This window comes from Rhinoraja longicauda, chromosome 6 (assembly GCF_053455715.1).
Source record: "Rhinoraja longicauda isolate Sanriku21f chromosome 6, sRhiLon1.1, whole genome shotgun sequence".
Classification (NCBI taxonomy): Eukaryota; Metazoa; Chordata; class Chondrichthyes; order Rajiformes; family Arhynchobatidae; genus Rhinoraja; species Rhinoraja longicauda.
The window spans coordinates 78,778,198-78,795,021 of record NC_135958.1 but is presented as its reverse complement, the minus strand read 5'-3'; the positions used below and the strand labels follow the sequence as shown (position 1 = coordinate 78,795,021).

The following is a 16,824-nucleotide window of genomic DNA, read 5'->3' as shown; positions in this document are numbered from 1 at the left end:
TGCACTGAAATAGATTTCTTTCAATGCATATCCCCAAGTAAAACTGGCCAGTTAAATTCAAAAGTTATGCAAATTTTTTTAAAAGTCTTATGTAAGATTTACAAAATTAATATGAAAGATATTATTAGATTTTTTTATAAAGTGAAGACACATTCAAGTTGGATCCAATCCAGTAGTCTTGTTGACTTCAAGTTGTTTGCAAATTATAGTATCCTACACTACATTTTCAACTTGCAATATTGAAAGAGCTGGTACTTGGTTTTGTAAGCTAACTTTCGCTTCATTGCTTTGTTATTTTGCAATTTCTTTCTTATTCTGGACTACTGAGGTAATCTCGTTAGGGATTTGAACTATTTTTGAAACTTTTTTCTTCTTGTCCCTTGATAGATTTTTTTTAATTCACTTGCTCCCAAGAGATAATTATTTCCAATTAGGTACTTTTCTCATGGGCACTAAAAAATCTGACATTTCATTATAATCTTTTAATATGAATGTTAGGAAATATGTTTTCTTGTACATATTAGAGGATGTGTTAGTAAAACATCTTAGGTGGCACATGTGGAAAGAGAAACAGTTAATATTTCAGATGGAAAATACTTCATCAGAACTGAGCAAGCAATAAAGACGAAGTAGCAGAGAAGATGAGAAATGGCAATGGGTGTCGTGTTTTGCTAATGTTGTTATGTCCAGGAGGTTGTATCGTCAGGTTTATGGGGATATGCCAGAATATACAAATGAAAGAAATGGGGAAAACAATAGTATTAGTATAATCAAGATAGCCATGGGTATTTCCTTGGCAATTTAAAGAAGCCAATTAACCTGCATACCTGCACATCTTTGGGATGTGGGATAAAAATGGAGCACCCAGAGGAAACCCATGAGGGTCACAGGCAGAATGTGCAAACTCCATTCTGATAGCACCCAAAGTCAGGATCGAATCCGGGACTCTGGCACTGTGAGGCAGTAGCTCTACTAACCACATCAATGTGCCGCCCTAAATTGCATTTGCTCCATTTACAAGACATCTTTATAGGTGCCTCTGACATTTCTTCCTTCTGCCGTAACTGCGGTTTCCCCACTATTGTAGTGAACATAGCTTTTGAATGCATTGAATCTATATTCTACTCCTCTGTTCTTGCCCCTTCTTAGTTTAGTTTAGATGTACAGATTTAGTTTAGGAAACAGGCCCTTTGGCCCACCGAGTCCGCACCGAACAGCGATCCCCACACATTAAACTATCCTACACACACTAGGGACAATTTTATATTTGTACCAAGCAAATTAACCTACACACCTGTACATCTTTGGAGTGTGGGCGGAAACCAAAGATCTTAGAGTAAACCCACGCAGTCACGTGGAGAACGTACAAACTCCGTAAAGCAAGCACCCGTAGTCGGGATCGAACCGGGGTCTCTGGCGCTGTAAGGCAGCAACTACCACTACGCCACCATGCTGCCCATTCTCCTAAACAGAGCAAGAAGAATTCCCTTGGACCTCACTTTCTATCCCACCAGTTTCTGCATTCAGTAGATTATCCTTTGCAATTTTTGTTAGATCCAACAAGATTCTTGACCACCGTCTTCACATCTCCCACCCATCCCCACTGTGCCTCCCATTTTTCTTTCATCTTCCCTTCATCCTCTGTTCCCATCCACCCGCCATCCATCCCTCTGGTTCTAAATTTCACTCCCAACCTACCTTCTTTATCAGATTCTACTAGTGCACCCTTTTGTCTTCTCCACAACCTAGGTTACTGTTTCCAGCTTTCTCCCTACCACCTATGCAATGAAGAAAATGTTAGGACTGAAGGAGACAAATAAATACAATATTTAGATTTATTTCAGTCCTTGTCCCTTTTGGGATGCCCAGAATCACGTTAGCCTATGAGGTCATTTGATGAGGTACAGTAAAAGTTGTGTTGTGGTATTACAGTAAGCTATCATAAATGATCATGCATGTATAACTAAGTTATCAATTTTATTAATGTTATGCAAACATAAATATAGGTAAAATAGTCAAAGGGAGGATTTCATAGATGACTATAATGCCATATGAAGAACCATATAATTCTAAAGCACAAAGCCTCTACAAAGTATAATGGGTATTCATCCTACAAGGGATAAAGGGTTTTAAAGGAAGCAGGTGCTATAACCAAACTTTTCAATTATTTGCATTCTGAAACCTTTCCTTTTAAAGTGGACGGTGGGGTATCTCAGTCAACCTGCTATTTAAGAAAGATGAAGTGAAGGAAAACAAGTAATGAGCGGCTGGTTAGTCCCCCACCTATTGTGAAATTGATGAAGTCTGAATTACAGCTCAGTGAATTGAAAGCAGGTTATATAGACCTAGCTAGGAAAATTACTGAAGAGCCAAAACCAGGATTGGGGTACTCAACAGAAATTCAGAATTGCTGCACGTGCTCAGTTATGTCCTGCCAAGAGCGACGACGGGATGTTCACCATAGTTACACCTGGGTTAAATGGAGAGATAGAGAGCCGGATGTCCAATGTTGTCAGATTGATGGAATTGTAAACAATGTAAAGGGAAACATTATTTACAGAATTAATAATAGTTTAAACAAGTATGTAGTATTGTGTAAAGTGGAGTTTGGTGTTGGCAGATGTAAAGTTAGATTAGGCCTGAAAGGAGTATACTTTCTAAATAGTGAAAAAATAGAAACAGTGAAGATTCAACTCAGCTTTTGGTGGAAGGTAACTGTTGTTTGCATTTTCGTTAAAATGCAAAGTACAGTTGTTGAAAACAATTGGTTAAATACAAATACAGATTATCTTGCAAGGAAAGGCTAGGTTTGAGTACAGTTGCTTAGAATAATGAGAGGATCTTGATTGAAGCAACATTTCTGTGGGATCTTGACAGGGTAAACATGGAGAGAATGTTGGGAGAGTGCATAACTGAAGGGCCAGGGCGGAATCAGTGTTTAAAAATAAGAGTTACCTGTTTAAAGCACTGAGACCAATTTTTTTTTTCTCTGGTTCTTTGGAACAAACTTCCTCAAAGGGCAATGAAAGTAGAGTCTTGGTAAATTTTGCAGATAGAGGTTGATACTCTAAGCAAGGGGGTTAAAGGTTACTGCACGAATAGTCAGGAATGTGGTTACAATCAGATCAGTCATCATCTTATTACGTGGAGGAGCAGACTAGGTACTGAGATGCCTATTCTCATAGTTTATTTGATACAAGCAAAGGCAGATGTATGAATTTTGTTGTGGTCTACTCCTGTTCCTATGTTTTGAATAGACTACAGATGTATGATTTTTCTCCCTGATATATTTCTATTCCCTCCTGAGTGGCTGGATAGTGAATTCATGCTGTAGGATTGTTCTCCTTGATGCCCTTTCCTTCCTTGTGTTACATAGAAACATAGAAAATAGGTGCAGGAGTAGGCCATTCGGCCCTTCGAGCCTGCACCGCCATTCAATATGATCATGGCTGATCATCCAGCTCAGTAGCCTGTACCTGCCTTCTCTCCATACCCCCTGATCCCTTTAGCAAAAAGGGCCACATCTAACTCCCTCTTAAATATAGCCAATGAACTGGCCTCAACTACCTTCTGTGGCAGAGAATTCCACAGACTCACCACTCTCTGTGTGAAGAAATGTTTTCTCATCTCGGTCCTAAAAGACTTCCCCCTTATCCTTAAGCTGTGACCCCTGGTTCTGGACTCCCCCAACATCGGGAACAATCTTCCCGCATCTAGCCTCTCCAACCCCTTCAGAATTTTATATGTTTCTATAAGATCCCCCTTCAGTCTTCTAAATTCCAGCGAGTACAAGCCCAGTCTATCCAGTCTTTCCTCATATGAAAGTCCCGCCATCCCAGGGATCAATCTGGTGAACCTTCTCTGTACTCCCTCTAAGGCAAGAACGTCTTTCCTCAGGTTAGGAGACCAAAACTGCACACAATACTCCAGGTGCGGTCTCACCAAGGCCCTGTACAACTGCAGCACAACCTCCCTGCTCCTAAACTCAAATCCTCTTGCTATGAATGCCAACATACCATTCGCTTTCTTCACTGCCTGCTGCACCTGCATGCTTGCTTTCAATGACTGGTGCACTATGACACCCAGGTCACGTTGCATCTCCCCTTCTCCCAATCGGTCACCATTCAGGTAATACTCTGCTTTCCTGTTCTTGCCGCCAAAGTGGATAAGTGTTGAGGAGAGGTTTATATTTCTTGTATTTGTGGGGTTACAGGATGAAACACAACTTAAAAAAATTCTCTGTAGATGCACGGAACTGCAGATGTTGGTTTACAAAAAAAGTAAAACAAAGTGCTGGAGTAACCCAGTATGTCCTGCAGAGTTACTCCAGCATTTTGTGTCTTTTTTTAAAACTCTGCTGCTTTGTCATCTTCTCTTTTAGAACCCTATTGATGTTGATTGATATTGAAGGATTGGTGACATTTGTTCCACTAGTTGGATTACCTTTGTGTACCTGACCTGCACATCTCTGATCATCCTTCATTACATGTGATGATGGTCCCAAGGTGCTGATTTCTCTGACATCCAAACAAAGCCACAAAAGCTGTATCCTCAGTCTCTCTGCACTTTAAAACTAAATAGATTTTTTCCCAGTTCTGACAAAGGGTTTTCAACCTCTTGCATTAATCCTGTTTCTCATTCCACTTGTGTTGCCTCACTTGAATGTTTTCAGCATAACATCTACTAATCTCTTTGATTCAGTGGTGTGTCAGTCTCATGGACATGTTGCCACTAGGCCAGTAGTGTATTGTTAGGTCTGTAGCTATTTCTGAATCAGTAGTACCTTGGAATGATTGCAGGATGGAACTGCAGATGCTAGTTTAAACCGAAGATAGACACAAAATGCTGGAGTAACTCAGCAGGACAGGCAGCATCTCTGGATAGAAGGAATGGGTGATGTTTTGGGTTGAGACCCTTCTTCAGACTGAAGCAGGGGAGAGGGAGAGACAGAGATAAAGAAATGTAAGATCTGAAAACGAGACAAAGGGGATGGAGATCAAGGAAAATGCAGAGTAGATCATTGTTGGCTAAGTTACTCCAGCATTTTGTGTGTGCCTTGGAATGATATTGTGCCAGAATTGCACGGTGACTATTTCAAACTTGTGTTATTCTGCTGCCATATTTGACCAGATTAGAACATTATTGATTAACGTATTTTTCCTGTTGTTTAACTGAACCATACAATGGGATAGTTGGGTGTGTTTCGTCTAATTTCAGTTCAGTAGTTTCATAATTTCATCTGGGGAGAAGACATTAAATGCAGAATAAAGAGGAGCATGTTGGTTGCAAATTTGAGTCAAGGGTTCCTTGCCTTTTTTCGTGGAGGAAGCACAACATACTAATGAGATGACAGCTGAATACTTCAGTTGTAATTAAATTGGGAAATACTTTCAACCGTTGTGCAGGATTTCTGCTTGCTTGCTAGCAAGGTTGAATTTTGTTTGAAAGATAAAACAGATGATGGTTGGGCGGTTTAATAATTCCTGAAAACATGCAAATTGGACTTAGCATACACTGACTGGAAAATAAAATCACTATTTATCTCTATTTTGGGTTAAAGTAGGGATTTTCAATACAAGAAAGCATTGATGAGGTGAACAATCAGTCAAGATCTTAGTGAATGAATAGCCTAAGTGACTATTCCTGGTTCTATTTCTGAAGAAGGGTCTCGACCCCAAACATCACCTGTTCCTTCTCTCCAGAGATACTGCCTGTCCTGCTGAGTTACTCCAGCTTTTTGTATCTATCTTCTATTTCTTATGTTCTTTTGTCGATATTTAGATTTGTCTCGGAAACGGAGAAGTTTTAAAGGGGAGAAGCAAGGGTAATTGGGTTCAAATGTGCATCGGAACAAGAGAGACATTTAATATCTGTCCAAATTATAAAATTGACACATTTAACTTGCAGAGAATGTCTTGTTTGTTTTTCTGCTATCACTGTGGTTCCCAGAGATGTTATAATTTTAAGATTTCATTGTGATTTTAAATGCTAATGTGAGTATGAAATATCACATTGAGGTGTCGGGTGAGTGCTCTACACGGGAGTCCCAGCATTTATAATTTAGTTCAGAAGAATGTGAAAAGCAACACGAAGTTAAAAGGGAATTAGGAATGATGCAAGATTTAAGTGTGTTTTACAATTGTAAGCACTAAAAAATATATTATGTTCTTTAAAACAGAAAGTAGCCGTTGAATTTTTTCCTTCACCCGATGGTAAATTTGTAAATTTGTAGTGTATGGTTTCACGACAGGGCATTCAAAATGAAAATAACAATCAGTAATATGCAAGGTTCTGTTATAGATGCTTTCAATCATAATTATTCATGAAATATTGCACTTTAAATGTGCATTACCAGATACAGCTATTTTTGTGTTAAATATACAGAGCACAAATGCCAGAATTTAACAGCATAGTTTCTGATCAGATTGGTACAGAACAACTACAAGCTGATAATGGTTTCCTTGTTTAAAATTGAGGAAATTATGACTGGTGTTTTTGTGTTTGACATCGTAATTTGCCTAATGATTTTTATAGCCCTTTTCAATCATGGAGATTAGTTAACAATCTGGGTTTGATACAACCACCATAAACATATATATTAATTTGGAATAGTACCACTTGAGCCTGCTCGGCCCTTTAACTAGATAGTGGTAATTTTGTACCTAAGCAGCATTCTGTTCTCTTGATTCCACTAATATCCAGAAATGGATTGATTTCAGTTTTGAATGTAGTCAGTAGCTGAGTCTCCAGAGATCTTTGGGATAAAGAATTCTAAAGGTGCACCACCCTTTGAGTGAAGGAGTTTCCCTTTTTGAGAAAGCGCCTCCTGTAGATTTCTCAATTCCAGAATCATCACCATGTTTGAGATTAGTTTGTATTTTGTAATCTTTGACCATGAGCAAGACACTCGATAATACCCAATGCTAATTCATTCTCTCCAGAAATGCTGCCTGTCCCACTGAGGCACTCCAGCATTTTGTGTCTGCCAAATGAAAGTAGTTGTTAATACATAGTATATGCATAATATGCATAGTCTAAACTTAGTGGTCCTATGTGAACTCTAGTTTAAAATGCTAGATGCCGGATTTCTGCAAAACCTGTGCATTAGGACAAACTGAGTTACAGCAAAAAGCAATTTTTCACATTAAGGAATTAGTAAAGTGAAATATGGAAGAAGGGATTAGCTCAGGTAGGCACCTTATTTAACACGGATGAGTTTTCAATGAAGGTATGAGGAGGGTTAAGTACCAACTAACGCTGCAGTGCCATGCAGGCTGGAGATGCCAAATACCTCTTAGCATCAGCCTTGTGGTTCAGGGGGCAGTCAAGAGAAGCTGAAGTCCTGTTGCTTTTTCAACTTTCTGTAATCTGCCTACATATCAGTTCCTCTATATCCCATTGGCTTTTGAGAGGCCTATAGTATTCTATCAGAGTGATTACATCTTATTTTAGAAATCTACTCAGATTACCTTAGTGGACGAATCCTGATGTATGTCCACTTTGAGTGCGGCTGTAACGACCTCCCCGACTAGTTACGGAACTTCGTCTCTTTAAGATGATAAACGCAAAATGCTGGAGTAACTCAGCGGGGACAGGCAACATCTCTGGAGTGATGTTTTGGGTTGAAACCCTTCTTCAGACTACGAAACATCACCCATCCCTTCTCTCCAGAGATGATGCCTGTCCCGCTGAGTTACTCCAGTATTTTGTGTCCAGCTTCAGTTTAAACCAGCATCTGCAGTTCCTTCCTGCACACTCCTCCGTCTTTTTTATCTCCATCTCTTATGTCTTATATTTTATCACATCTGAAACAACAAAATGCTGCCAGAGCTGCCAGTCCCACCCCTTTTGCAATGAAGTCTCTGGAATGCGCATAGATCCATGCACTGTATAAAGCTCTGAGTTCATTTCCTTTACTCACAATGCTCCTTTCATTGAAATAAACACACTTCAGTCTGTCAGTTTCACCGTGCTCATTAACCTGTCCTTACCAGTCCTTCTTTTCAGACTTAGGTTCTCATAATTGCTACCTTCACATCAGTCTGAAGAAGGGTCTCAACCCAAAACATCACCCATTCCTTCTCTCCTGAGATGCTGCCTGCCCCGCTGAGTTACTCCAGCATTTTGTGTCTACCTTCACATCAATCTCCTCACTTGATGACTTGAAATCTCCCTATGTGGATATATTGGTACCCCTACAGTTCAGGTGCAAGTCCCACCTGCTCTAGAAAAGAGCACCATAATTTTATCTGAAACCCTCTTACACCTTACCGTGAGCCATGTATTAAACTTTACTATCGTCCTATTTCTTGTCTCACTAGCTCATGAGATTACAACCTAGGATGTCCAGTTTTTTAACCTACTAACCTCCCTAAATAATCTTTGGAGGACCTCATCTCCCTCCCTCCTCAGTCATTGGTACCAATATGAACCCGACTTCTGGCTGCGCACACTCCCCTCTTGTTATGTCCTGTGGCTGCACAGAAACATCCTTATTCCTCTCCCTCCTGCACAGCATTCAAACTTGTATATTTATCGAGCGGGTGATGGCCACTGGAGACATTTCTCAGGAGCAGAACCCATGGGCGGACTGCCTGTACGTTGATGACCAGTTACTGGCAGAAGAGCAAATAATGCAATTTAGTCATGGTCTTTCATTCTAGCCACCTATAATAGTGCATATGTAAACGCTTATGGGTGATTCGTGAGTTATCAGCAGGTTTGATAAGATTTTTATTGCAATAATTATATTATGGAACATTTTGCAATGGAAACAGTTTAAACCTAAAACTTCACCTTATTCTATACTAGGTATATCTGCTGCATGATGAAAGGTAACAAATATTGTGCGAAAGTTCCTGATATGTTAAACAGAAGTCTATACATAATGCATAGCTGTCCATCCCGCACATCAAGTAGCCATCAGGTTTGCTGCTAAAGTAATTATTTTGAGACACTGTTTCTAAAATAATTTCAAGGCAGTGTTATTAAGTAGAAGTACAAAATTAAAATGTGGTACAGTGTTCATAGCTATTGTGTGGAGAACTCCCCAATTTATTTGCAATAGACAGTGTTTGTTATATTCGTAATTAATGCGAGAGGATTCACAAACGTGGTTTATGAGAGTTAGCGGAATTCCTCGAGACTGTTAGTATCAATCTGAACGTGTAATTTAAACAGTGTAAAGTATAGAGCCTATTCAGTCAGGATTTTTGAATCTTCTCAGCAATAACTTGTCTAAAATATAGCAATGATCCATGGTACTTTGAAGAAAAGGTAGGGGAGGTAAGCAAGATTTTCTGGAAGATTATCTAGGTAAAGGAGCCTTAAGTGAGATTTGTCGAACTTGGCATTGAATAAAGAAATCTGATGGATATATCGTATGTAATTAGAGGATGAAACATGGGACATAGAGGAGGTGTTGGATGACATAACATTATGGAGAATTTGTGGATTAGATTTAATATACTCAAATCGACTAGCCCCGACACGGGGTCCGATCGCCCGGTGGGGGGGAAGCTGAGATCCCCGTGATGTGAGAGCTTGATCACCCCGACACAGAGGGCTCGACCGCCGGCAGCGGGTGCCAAGATTGAACTTTTCTTGCCTTCCATCACCGTGAGGAATGTGGGGAAGTCGCTGTGGTGGATGTTCATGTAAAAAATGTATTTGGGTGTCTTGTTATGACTGTATGGCAGATCAAAGTCCTTGTATGTTGCAAAACATACGTGGCTAATAAAGTGCTATTATGATTATGATACAGCACGGGAGATGCAACACCTGTCCCTATTCCTCCTCCCTCGACTCCGTCCAAGGACCCCAACAATCTCTTCAGGTGAGGCAGAGGTTCACTTGCACCTCCTCCAACCTCATCTGCTGTATCCGCTGTTACAGGTGTGGACTCCTATATATCAGCGATTGTTTTGCTGAGCACTTCTGCTCAGTCTGCCTAAACCTACCAGATCTCCCAGTTGCTATGACCTTTCTGTCCTGGGCCTCTTCCACTGTCAGAGTGAGGCCCAGCGCAAATTGGAGGAACAGCACCTCATATTTCACTTGGGCAGCTTACACCCCAGCGGTATGAGTATTGACTTCTCTAAATTCAAGTAACCCTTGCTTTCCCTCTCGATCCCTCCCCTTTCCTAGTTCTCCAACCACTCTGACTGTCCCCCTGATTACATTTTATCTCTGTTCGCTTCGTTGTCACTTCGCCTAGCTAACAGTGATCAATTCTCCATCTTCCTTGATCGCTTCTCCTTTGATGTCTCTTTTCACACCTTACCATTCCTAATCTCTGCCTCCCTCTCCCCTGACTCTCAGACTGAAGAAGGGTCTTTACCTGAAACGACCAGGAATGTTGCCTTTCCCGCTGAGTTACTCCAGCATTTTGCCTCTAAGCTTCAGCAGTTCCTTCCTCCACATAGAATAATATAGCTTTGGCCCACAATATCTGTGCCAAACATGCCAAGTTCAACAGACCTACACTGCATGTGATCCACATCATTCATTCCCTGCAGATCCATGTGCAAATCTAAAATGCCACTATCATGTCTGCTTCCACCGCCATTCCTAGCAGCATATTCCAGGAATCCACCACTTTCTGTATACAACAAAAAAACCTACCCCACACATCTTTAAATTTTGCTCCTCTCACTTTAAAGCATGTCATGCAATCTTTGACGTTTCCTCTTACCTTAAAGTTAATACCCTCCAATCCAGACAGCATTCTGGTAAACCCCTTCTGCACCCTCTTCAAAGCCTCCACATCCTTCCTGTAATGGAGTGGCCAGAACTGCACACCATTTTCCATATGTGGCATGATAAACTTTTATAAAGCTGCAATGATTTTTCAGTTGGTCAGGACTTCACTTGAGCTTAGTGAGCTTAATGTTGCACATTCACTGACACTGTCACAAAGATGATGGGCTGCTCTTTGATGCAACTTGATAAAGTCGTTTTCAAAAACAAAATAGTGGAGATTTGCGAGAATAATATGTACTTGCTATATGCTTCTTTCTAGTATCAATTTGTTCTGTGAATATCATATCATATCATATATATACAGCCGGAAACAGGCCTTTTTGGCCCTCCAAGTCCGTGCCGCCCAGTGATCCCCGTACATTAACACTATCCTACACCCACTAGGGACAATTTTTACATTTACCCAGCCAATTAACCTACATACCTGTACGTCTTTGGAGTGTGGGAGGAAACTGAAGATCTCGGAGAAAACCCACGCAGGTCACGGGGAGAACGTACAAACTCCTTACAGTGCAGCACCCGTAGTCAGGATCGAACCTGAGTCTCCGGCGCTGCATTTGCTGTAAAGTAGCAACTCTACCGCTGCGCTACCGTGCCGCCCTTATCCAAGTTATGTCTGGCCAATAATATGTAATCTCTCATGTTGTGATATCATGCTGGTGTATTTGCAACAAACAATCTGCTGGAAAATCTCAGTGGACAGGCAGCACCTGTAGAGGGAAATGTACAGATTATGTCTCAGGTCGGGACCCTGCATCTGGATCTGTACAGATGAAGGATCCCGATCTGAAATGTCGACAGGGCATTTCTCACTTGTTTGTTGCTCCAGGTTCCATCATCCATCGTCCCTTGCTTTTGCGGTTGCAGCTCCTAGACTGTGGAACAGCATCCCTCTCCCCATCAGAACTGCCCCCTCCATCGACTCCTTTAAGTCCAGGCTCAAAACTTATTTCTACTCCCTAGCGTTTGAGGCTCATTGAGGAGGCGCTGTGAACTGTTTGCGTGCTACTGTATGTTTCATTTTTTTTCCTTAGTACCTAATCAGATGTACAGCACTTTGGTCAACGTGGGTTGTATTTAAATGTGCTATACAAATAAAATTGACTTGACTTGACTTGCGTCTGTGGTGTAATCGCAAATTTTGTTCTTTAGATTTGCAGAATACTTTTTGAAAATCTCTTTGCCATTGTGGTTTCAACAATGTGTTTATTGGAAACTAAATATATTAAAAACATTACAAAGATTATATGCAAATGGTTAAATTTAATGTAAGAGTATTTTACTACATTTTACTAGGCTTTTTCTTATGTAGAATACCATAGCTTTTGCCCTAGAATGTGTTCATTTAGGGATTTCAGTGTAATTTTACTTGGTCTGGTCATGCTTTCTTCTAATATGTAGATACTTAATAGACATAAGAGGTTAGAAATTATATTGTGTCTGCTCTTTGGATGGCAAGAATGTGGATTTTGATACTTAGTTAAGAATCTAATAATATTAATATTATCATATTTTAATATTAATAATATTAAATGAGCCATTTTGCTTGTCAGAAAGCAAGATTGAGCTCAATGGGATCACAGGCAGCTTGAAGCCACTATTTAATCCTGTCCTTCTTTGACCTTTCTCTATTTTACTGTTTGGTAGCCTTAGATTGGATACTAAAACGATTGTATTAATTGATTTTATCTTTCTATTCAGTGAGGAAGGTAAAGAAAATGGGAAGGACAAAAAAGTGTGGTATTACAGCTCAAAGGTACAGCTTGCTGAACTTATTGACTCACTGGACAAAGAGTACTGGGAGTATGACCTCTGCAGAATACTGGAAGAAATGCGTGATGAAATTCATCGGCATATGGACGTTACAGAAGACTTGACCAATGATGTTCGTGGCAATAATAAATCTTGTTTAAGTGCAGCAAATGGTAAGTGAAATTGAAGATTCTTGATGGATGCCTTTAATTTTCAGATTTAAAAAAAAGAGTTAGTCACAGAATTGTACAGCACGGAAACACGACCTTAGGCCTACTGCATCCATGCTGACCTTTGAGCTCATCAATAATAATCCCATAGACCGCATTAGGTCTATATCCTTCTATGCCGTGCTTCTTCAAGTGTCTTTCAATTGTCCCTTTAACAGTGATTGTGTCTGACTCCAACACTTCCTTGGCAGTGAGATCCAGATATGATCACTTTTATAAAAATAAATCTCCTCAAATTATTTTTATAACTCCTACCTTTCACTTTAGGTTTATGTCATCTTGCTTTTGTTATCACCACTTTGTGGAAAAAATTCTGCTATCTTTACCTCTTGAAATTCGCCTCTATTAGGTCATCCCTCTGCCTCCTTTCCTCCAGGGAAAACAAGCCCATTTTACCTGCCCCCTTAACTAAAATCCTCCAATCCAGGCAGATTCCTAGTGTTAAAAAACCGCTGCTGGAATTCAGCGGATCAAGCAGTGTCTGTGGAGGGAAATGAACAGATAACATGTTGGGTCAGGACCCTTCCTCAGTCTGAGGAAGGATTGCAAATCCAAACATTGTCCATTGATTTCCCTCCATAGATGCTGCTTGACCTGCTGAGTTCTAGCAGTTTTTTGTTCTCAAGATTCCACCATCTGTATTCTCTTGTGTTTCTTGCAACCTGGTGAATCTCTTCTGCACTCTCTCCAGCACAAACAGATTCTTTCTGTAATGCAATGAACTGAACTGCACACAATACCCCCAAGTGTGATATTACCAATGTTTTGTAAAGTTGCAATTTAATGTCCTAACATTTATATTCTGTGCTGCTACCTGTGAAGGTAACGGTGCATTTGCCTTTTCTACCACCTGGATTGCCACTTTTGGGGCTCACTGGACTTGAAACTAAAGTTCCATTGATCTATCAAGATCCCTAGTGCCCTACCGTTTACTATTTTTTGTCCTATGCTCAGTTGACTCTCCAAAATGAATCATGTCACAGTTGTCAGGGTTAAATCTATCTACCAACATTCTGTCCAACTTTCCATCTGATCTATATCCTGCTGTAGCTTTGGACAATTATCCACACTATTCACGACACACCAATTTCGGTGGTCTTCCGCAAACTTGCTCATAGTTCCATGTCATTTGCCATACAGTCATAACAATAAAAAGCAACAGGACACACAAAATACATTTTAACATGAACAGTAACTCCTCCACATTCCTCACTGTGATGGAAGGTGAAAAAAAGTTCAATCTCTCCCTTTGTCCTCCAGCGGTCAGGGGCCTCTAACCCGTTGACGGGACGACCTTGACTCCCGTAACCAGCGGCGGCTTTCCTCGTCGGGGCGATCAAGCTCCCGCTTGGCGGGGGGGGGGGGGGGGGGTGTTTCAGCTCCCCCGCGCCGGGCAATCTACCCCGGGTCGGGGCTTGTTGTGCGGTTTGAGCTCCCGACCAGTCTCAACCCGAGACTGCGAGCTCCTTAAAGTCCGCAAGCTTCGGGGCGTCGATTCAGGCAAGGAATCGCAAGCTTAGATGTTAAGTCCACGGCCCCACGGTGGGGCTCAGTCCCAGGCAAGGCCTCCAGCTCCACGATGTTAGGCCGCAGAGCGAGCGGAGATACGATCCGGAAAACAATCGCATCTCCGGCAAGGTAAGAGATTGAAGAAAAGTTTCCCACGGCCCCCTCCCCCACCCCTCACATAAAACAAACCAGAGAACATTTACACAAATTTTTAAAACTTACTGAAAATAACAAAAAAAGTTTGAAAAGGAGAGACTGTAGGCGAGGCAGCCGTCGTGTGGCGCCCCCTGGTGGTAAATTCATGATTCAAATCCAAGTGGTTAATATATATCACAAACAGCAAGGGTCCCAACATGATCCATGTGGTACACTACTAGTTGCAGACTTCCAATTAGAAAAACAATCTTCTACCACTCTCCCTCCTATCACACAACAATTTTTGATCTGATTACCTGGCTCAGTGGAGATCTTGTGTAATGTAATCACTGGAGCAGCGTACCTTGCAGGACCATGTCAAAAGCCTTACAATTTAATTATTTACATTTCTTTACACACTTCGATCTTGTGCTCCATTTTAGCAGAGATTCTCATCATTGTTAGCTCTTGTAATCAAATTTACAATGAGTATATTTGCAATCTTATGATCCTTGGTTCTAATTCGCATGAACAAATAATTCTTTGATTTTCCTCTCCTGCAGTTGTGAAGTTGTTGACTATTTTCTTGGGTGCCAGTTCAATAGTGTTGGTTGGTTCTCTCAAGCCATAAATGACAGTTCTGAAAGTGGGAACATTTACAGCAAGTGTCAATCTGTTGCATGATTTGACATAAATGAATATCCATTTGAACATGATTGTGTCAGCCATCGTTCAAGAATCATGACATCTTTGCTTCAACTTATGTGCACAATGCTTTCCAATTGTTTTGGAACTTTCTGTTCATTTTGCAGCTAAGTCCGCCATTTGATTGCTGCAGATTTGTTGGTATAATTTTGCATCTTTGGCAGTTTTTCATCTTGCTCTTCAAGCCTGATAACTCTGAATTTGAACTTCATCTGTTGCATGGGTACGATGGTTCATGCATTAATAATGCACGTCGTTAACTCAACTGCTCTGCATTTGTTCGTTTGTATACTAAGTTGTGTAGAAATTGCCTCACAAAGTGAAGTCTTTTCTTTAGTAAATCTTAAGTCCATGCATTTCATATTTGTAGGGTCAATTAATTATTGACCTTGTGCAAAATATCGCTGTGAAAATCAATGAGAGAGCCTTCACTTTGTGATTACTAGCGGGCACTGGTTAGTTTCTTTACAAAAAAAAGGCACGTTTTTTCCTTCCTTCCCCAGATCTTCCTTTAATGAAAATAATCAAAGGACCTCGGCACCTTAATAATACCAATATTACGTTTAACAAGACCAGTTGACTGGATATTTTAAGTGAAAACAGCAGTTCTGTTTCTTTTTCCTCCAGGCACAAATATTTCAGCAATCTTTTTCTCTACTCTCACCTTTCACTACTTTGGAAATAATTCTATCGCACTATGATTTACCAAACGTGACCCATCATTTGGTCTTTGAGTAAGAGCCCATGCCCTCTCTTACTTGATGCAACAGAATTAGTAAATCAAGCTGTGTTTTCACTCTTAATGTGGCTGTATGGCTTATGGAATTCTTTTTCTTGGCTGCAATTCTACCAAATAGAACTGGATTTAAAGTGCAAAAGGGGTAAATGGAAATAATATTAGGTAACAGAACAATTTAAATAGTTTTTCATGAGGCATTGAAGCAGTTGCCCATCTATCTAGATACAGCTTTGACTTGGTTACCTTTGAGTTATTCAGAAATTCTTTGTAAGCGGGGGCAACTTTTAATGCCCACGTAAGTAGCATTTAACATGGTTAAGCCTTTCAAAGGTGTTTTACTTGGATTAGAATAAGCACAGAGAAATAATTTTATTTAAATGAATTTAACTAGGGATTTTATTGATGTAATGTTTAAAATACCCCCTTGCTACCAGTTGTATAGGATAGCAGGGGCAGCACAGTGGCACGGCAGTAGAGTTGATGTCTTACAGTGCCAGACCCGGGTTTGATCCTGCCTATGGGTGCTGTTTGTACGTTCTCCATGTGACTAAAGTCAGAATCAAAATTGCTATTGAATGCTGATGTTTAAAGAATATTTGTTTTGGCCACTGTGAGATTAAATCAGATATCAATTTACAGTTGATAGATTGTATTGGCAGAAAACTATGATCTTAAAAAAAGACAAAGTGCTGGAGTAACTCAGCAGGTCAGGCAGCATCTCTGGAGAACATGGAAAGATGACGTTTCAGGTCGGGGCCCTTGTTCTGTTGCCAGCTGACATAATAATCAGGAGACAACCGGAGGAACTCAGCGGGCCAAGCACATCTGTGGAGGGGTAGGAAAAAAACTGCAGATGCTGGTTTAATTCGAAGGTACACACAAAATGCTGGAGTAACTCAGCGGGTCAGGCAGCATCTCAGGAGAGAAGGAATGGATGACGTTTCGGGTCGAGACCCTTCTTCAGACTGATGTCAGGGGAGGGGGAGGGGGCGC

At 40.7% G+C, this 16,824-nt stretch overlaps 1 protein-coding gene across 12 annotated transcripts in view; it reads left to right on the top strand.

Annotated features, from left to right (window-relative positions):
• bptf (bromodomain PHD finger transcription factor) overlaps positions 1-16,824 on the top strand; it is a 112,471-nt gene that overhangs the window by 17,703 nt on the left and 77,944 nt on the right. For all 12 annotated transcript variants that reach the window (XM_078401423.1, XM_078401420.1, XM_078401424.1 and 9 more), the window contains exon 3: positions 12,463-12,686. In XM_078401423.1, coding sequence (XP_078257549.1) covers positions 12,463-12,686 — 224 coding nt within the window. The remainder of the gene's footprint in view (positions 1-12,462; positions 12,687-16,824) is intronic.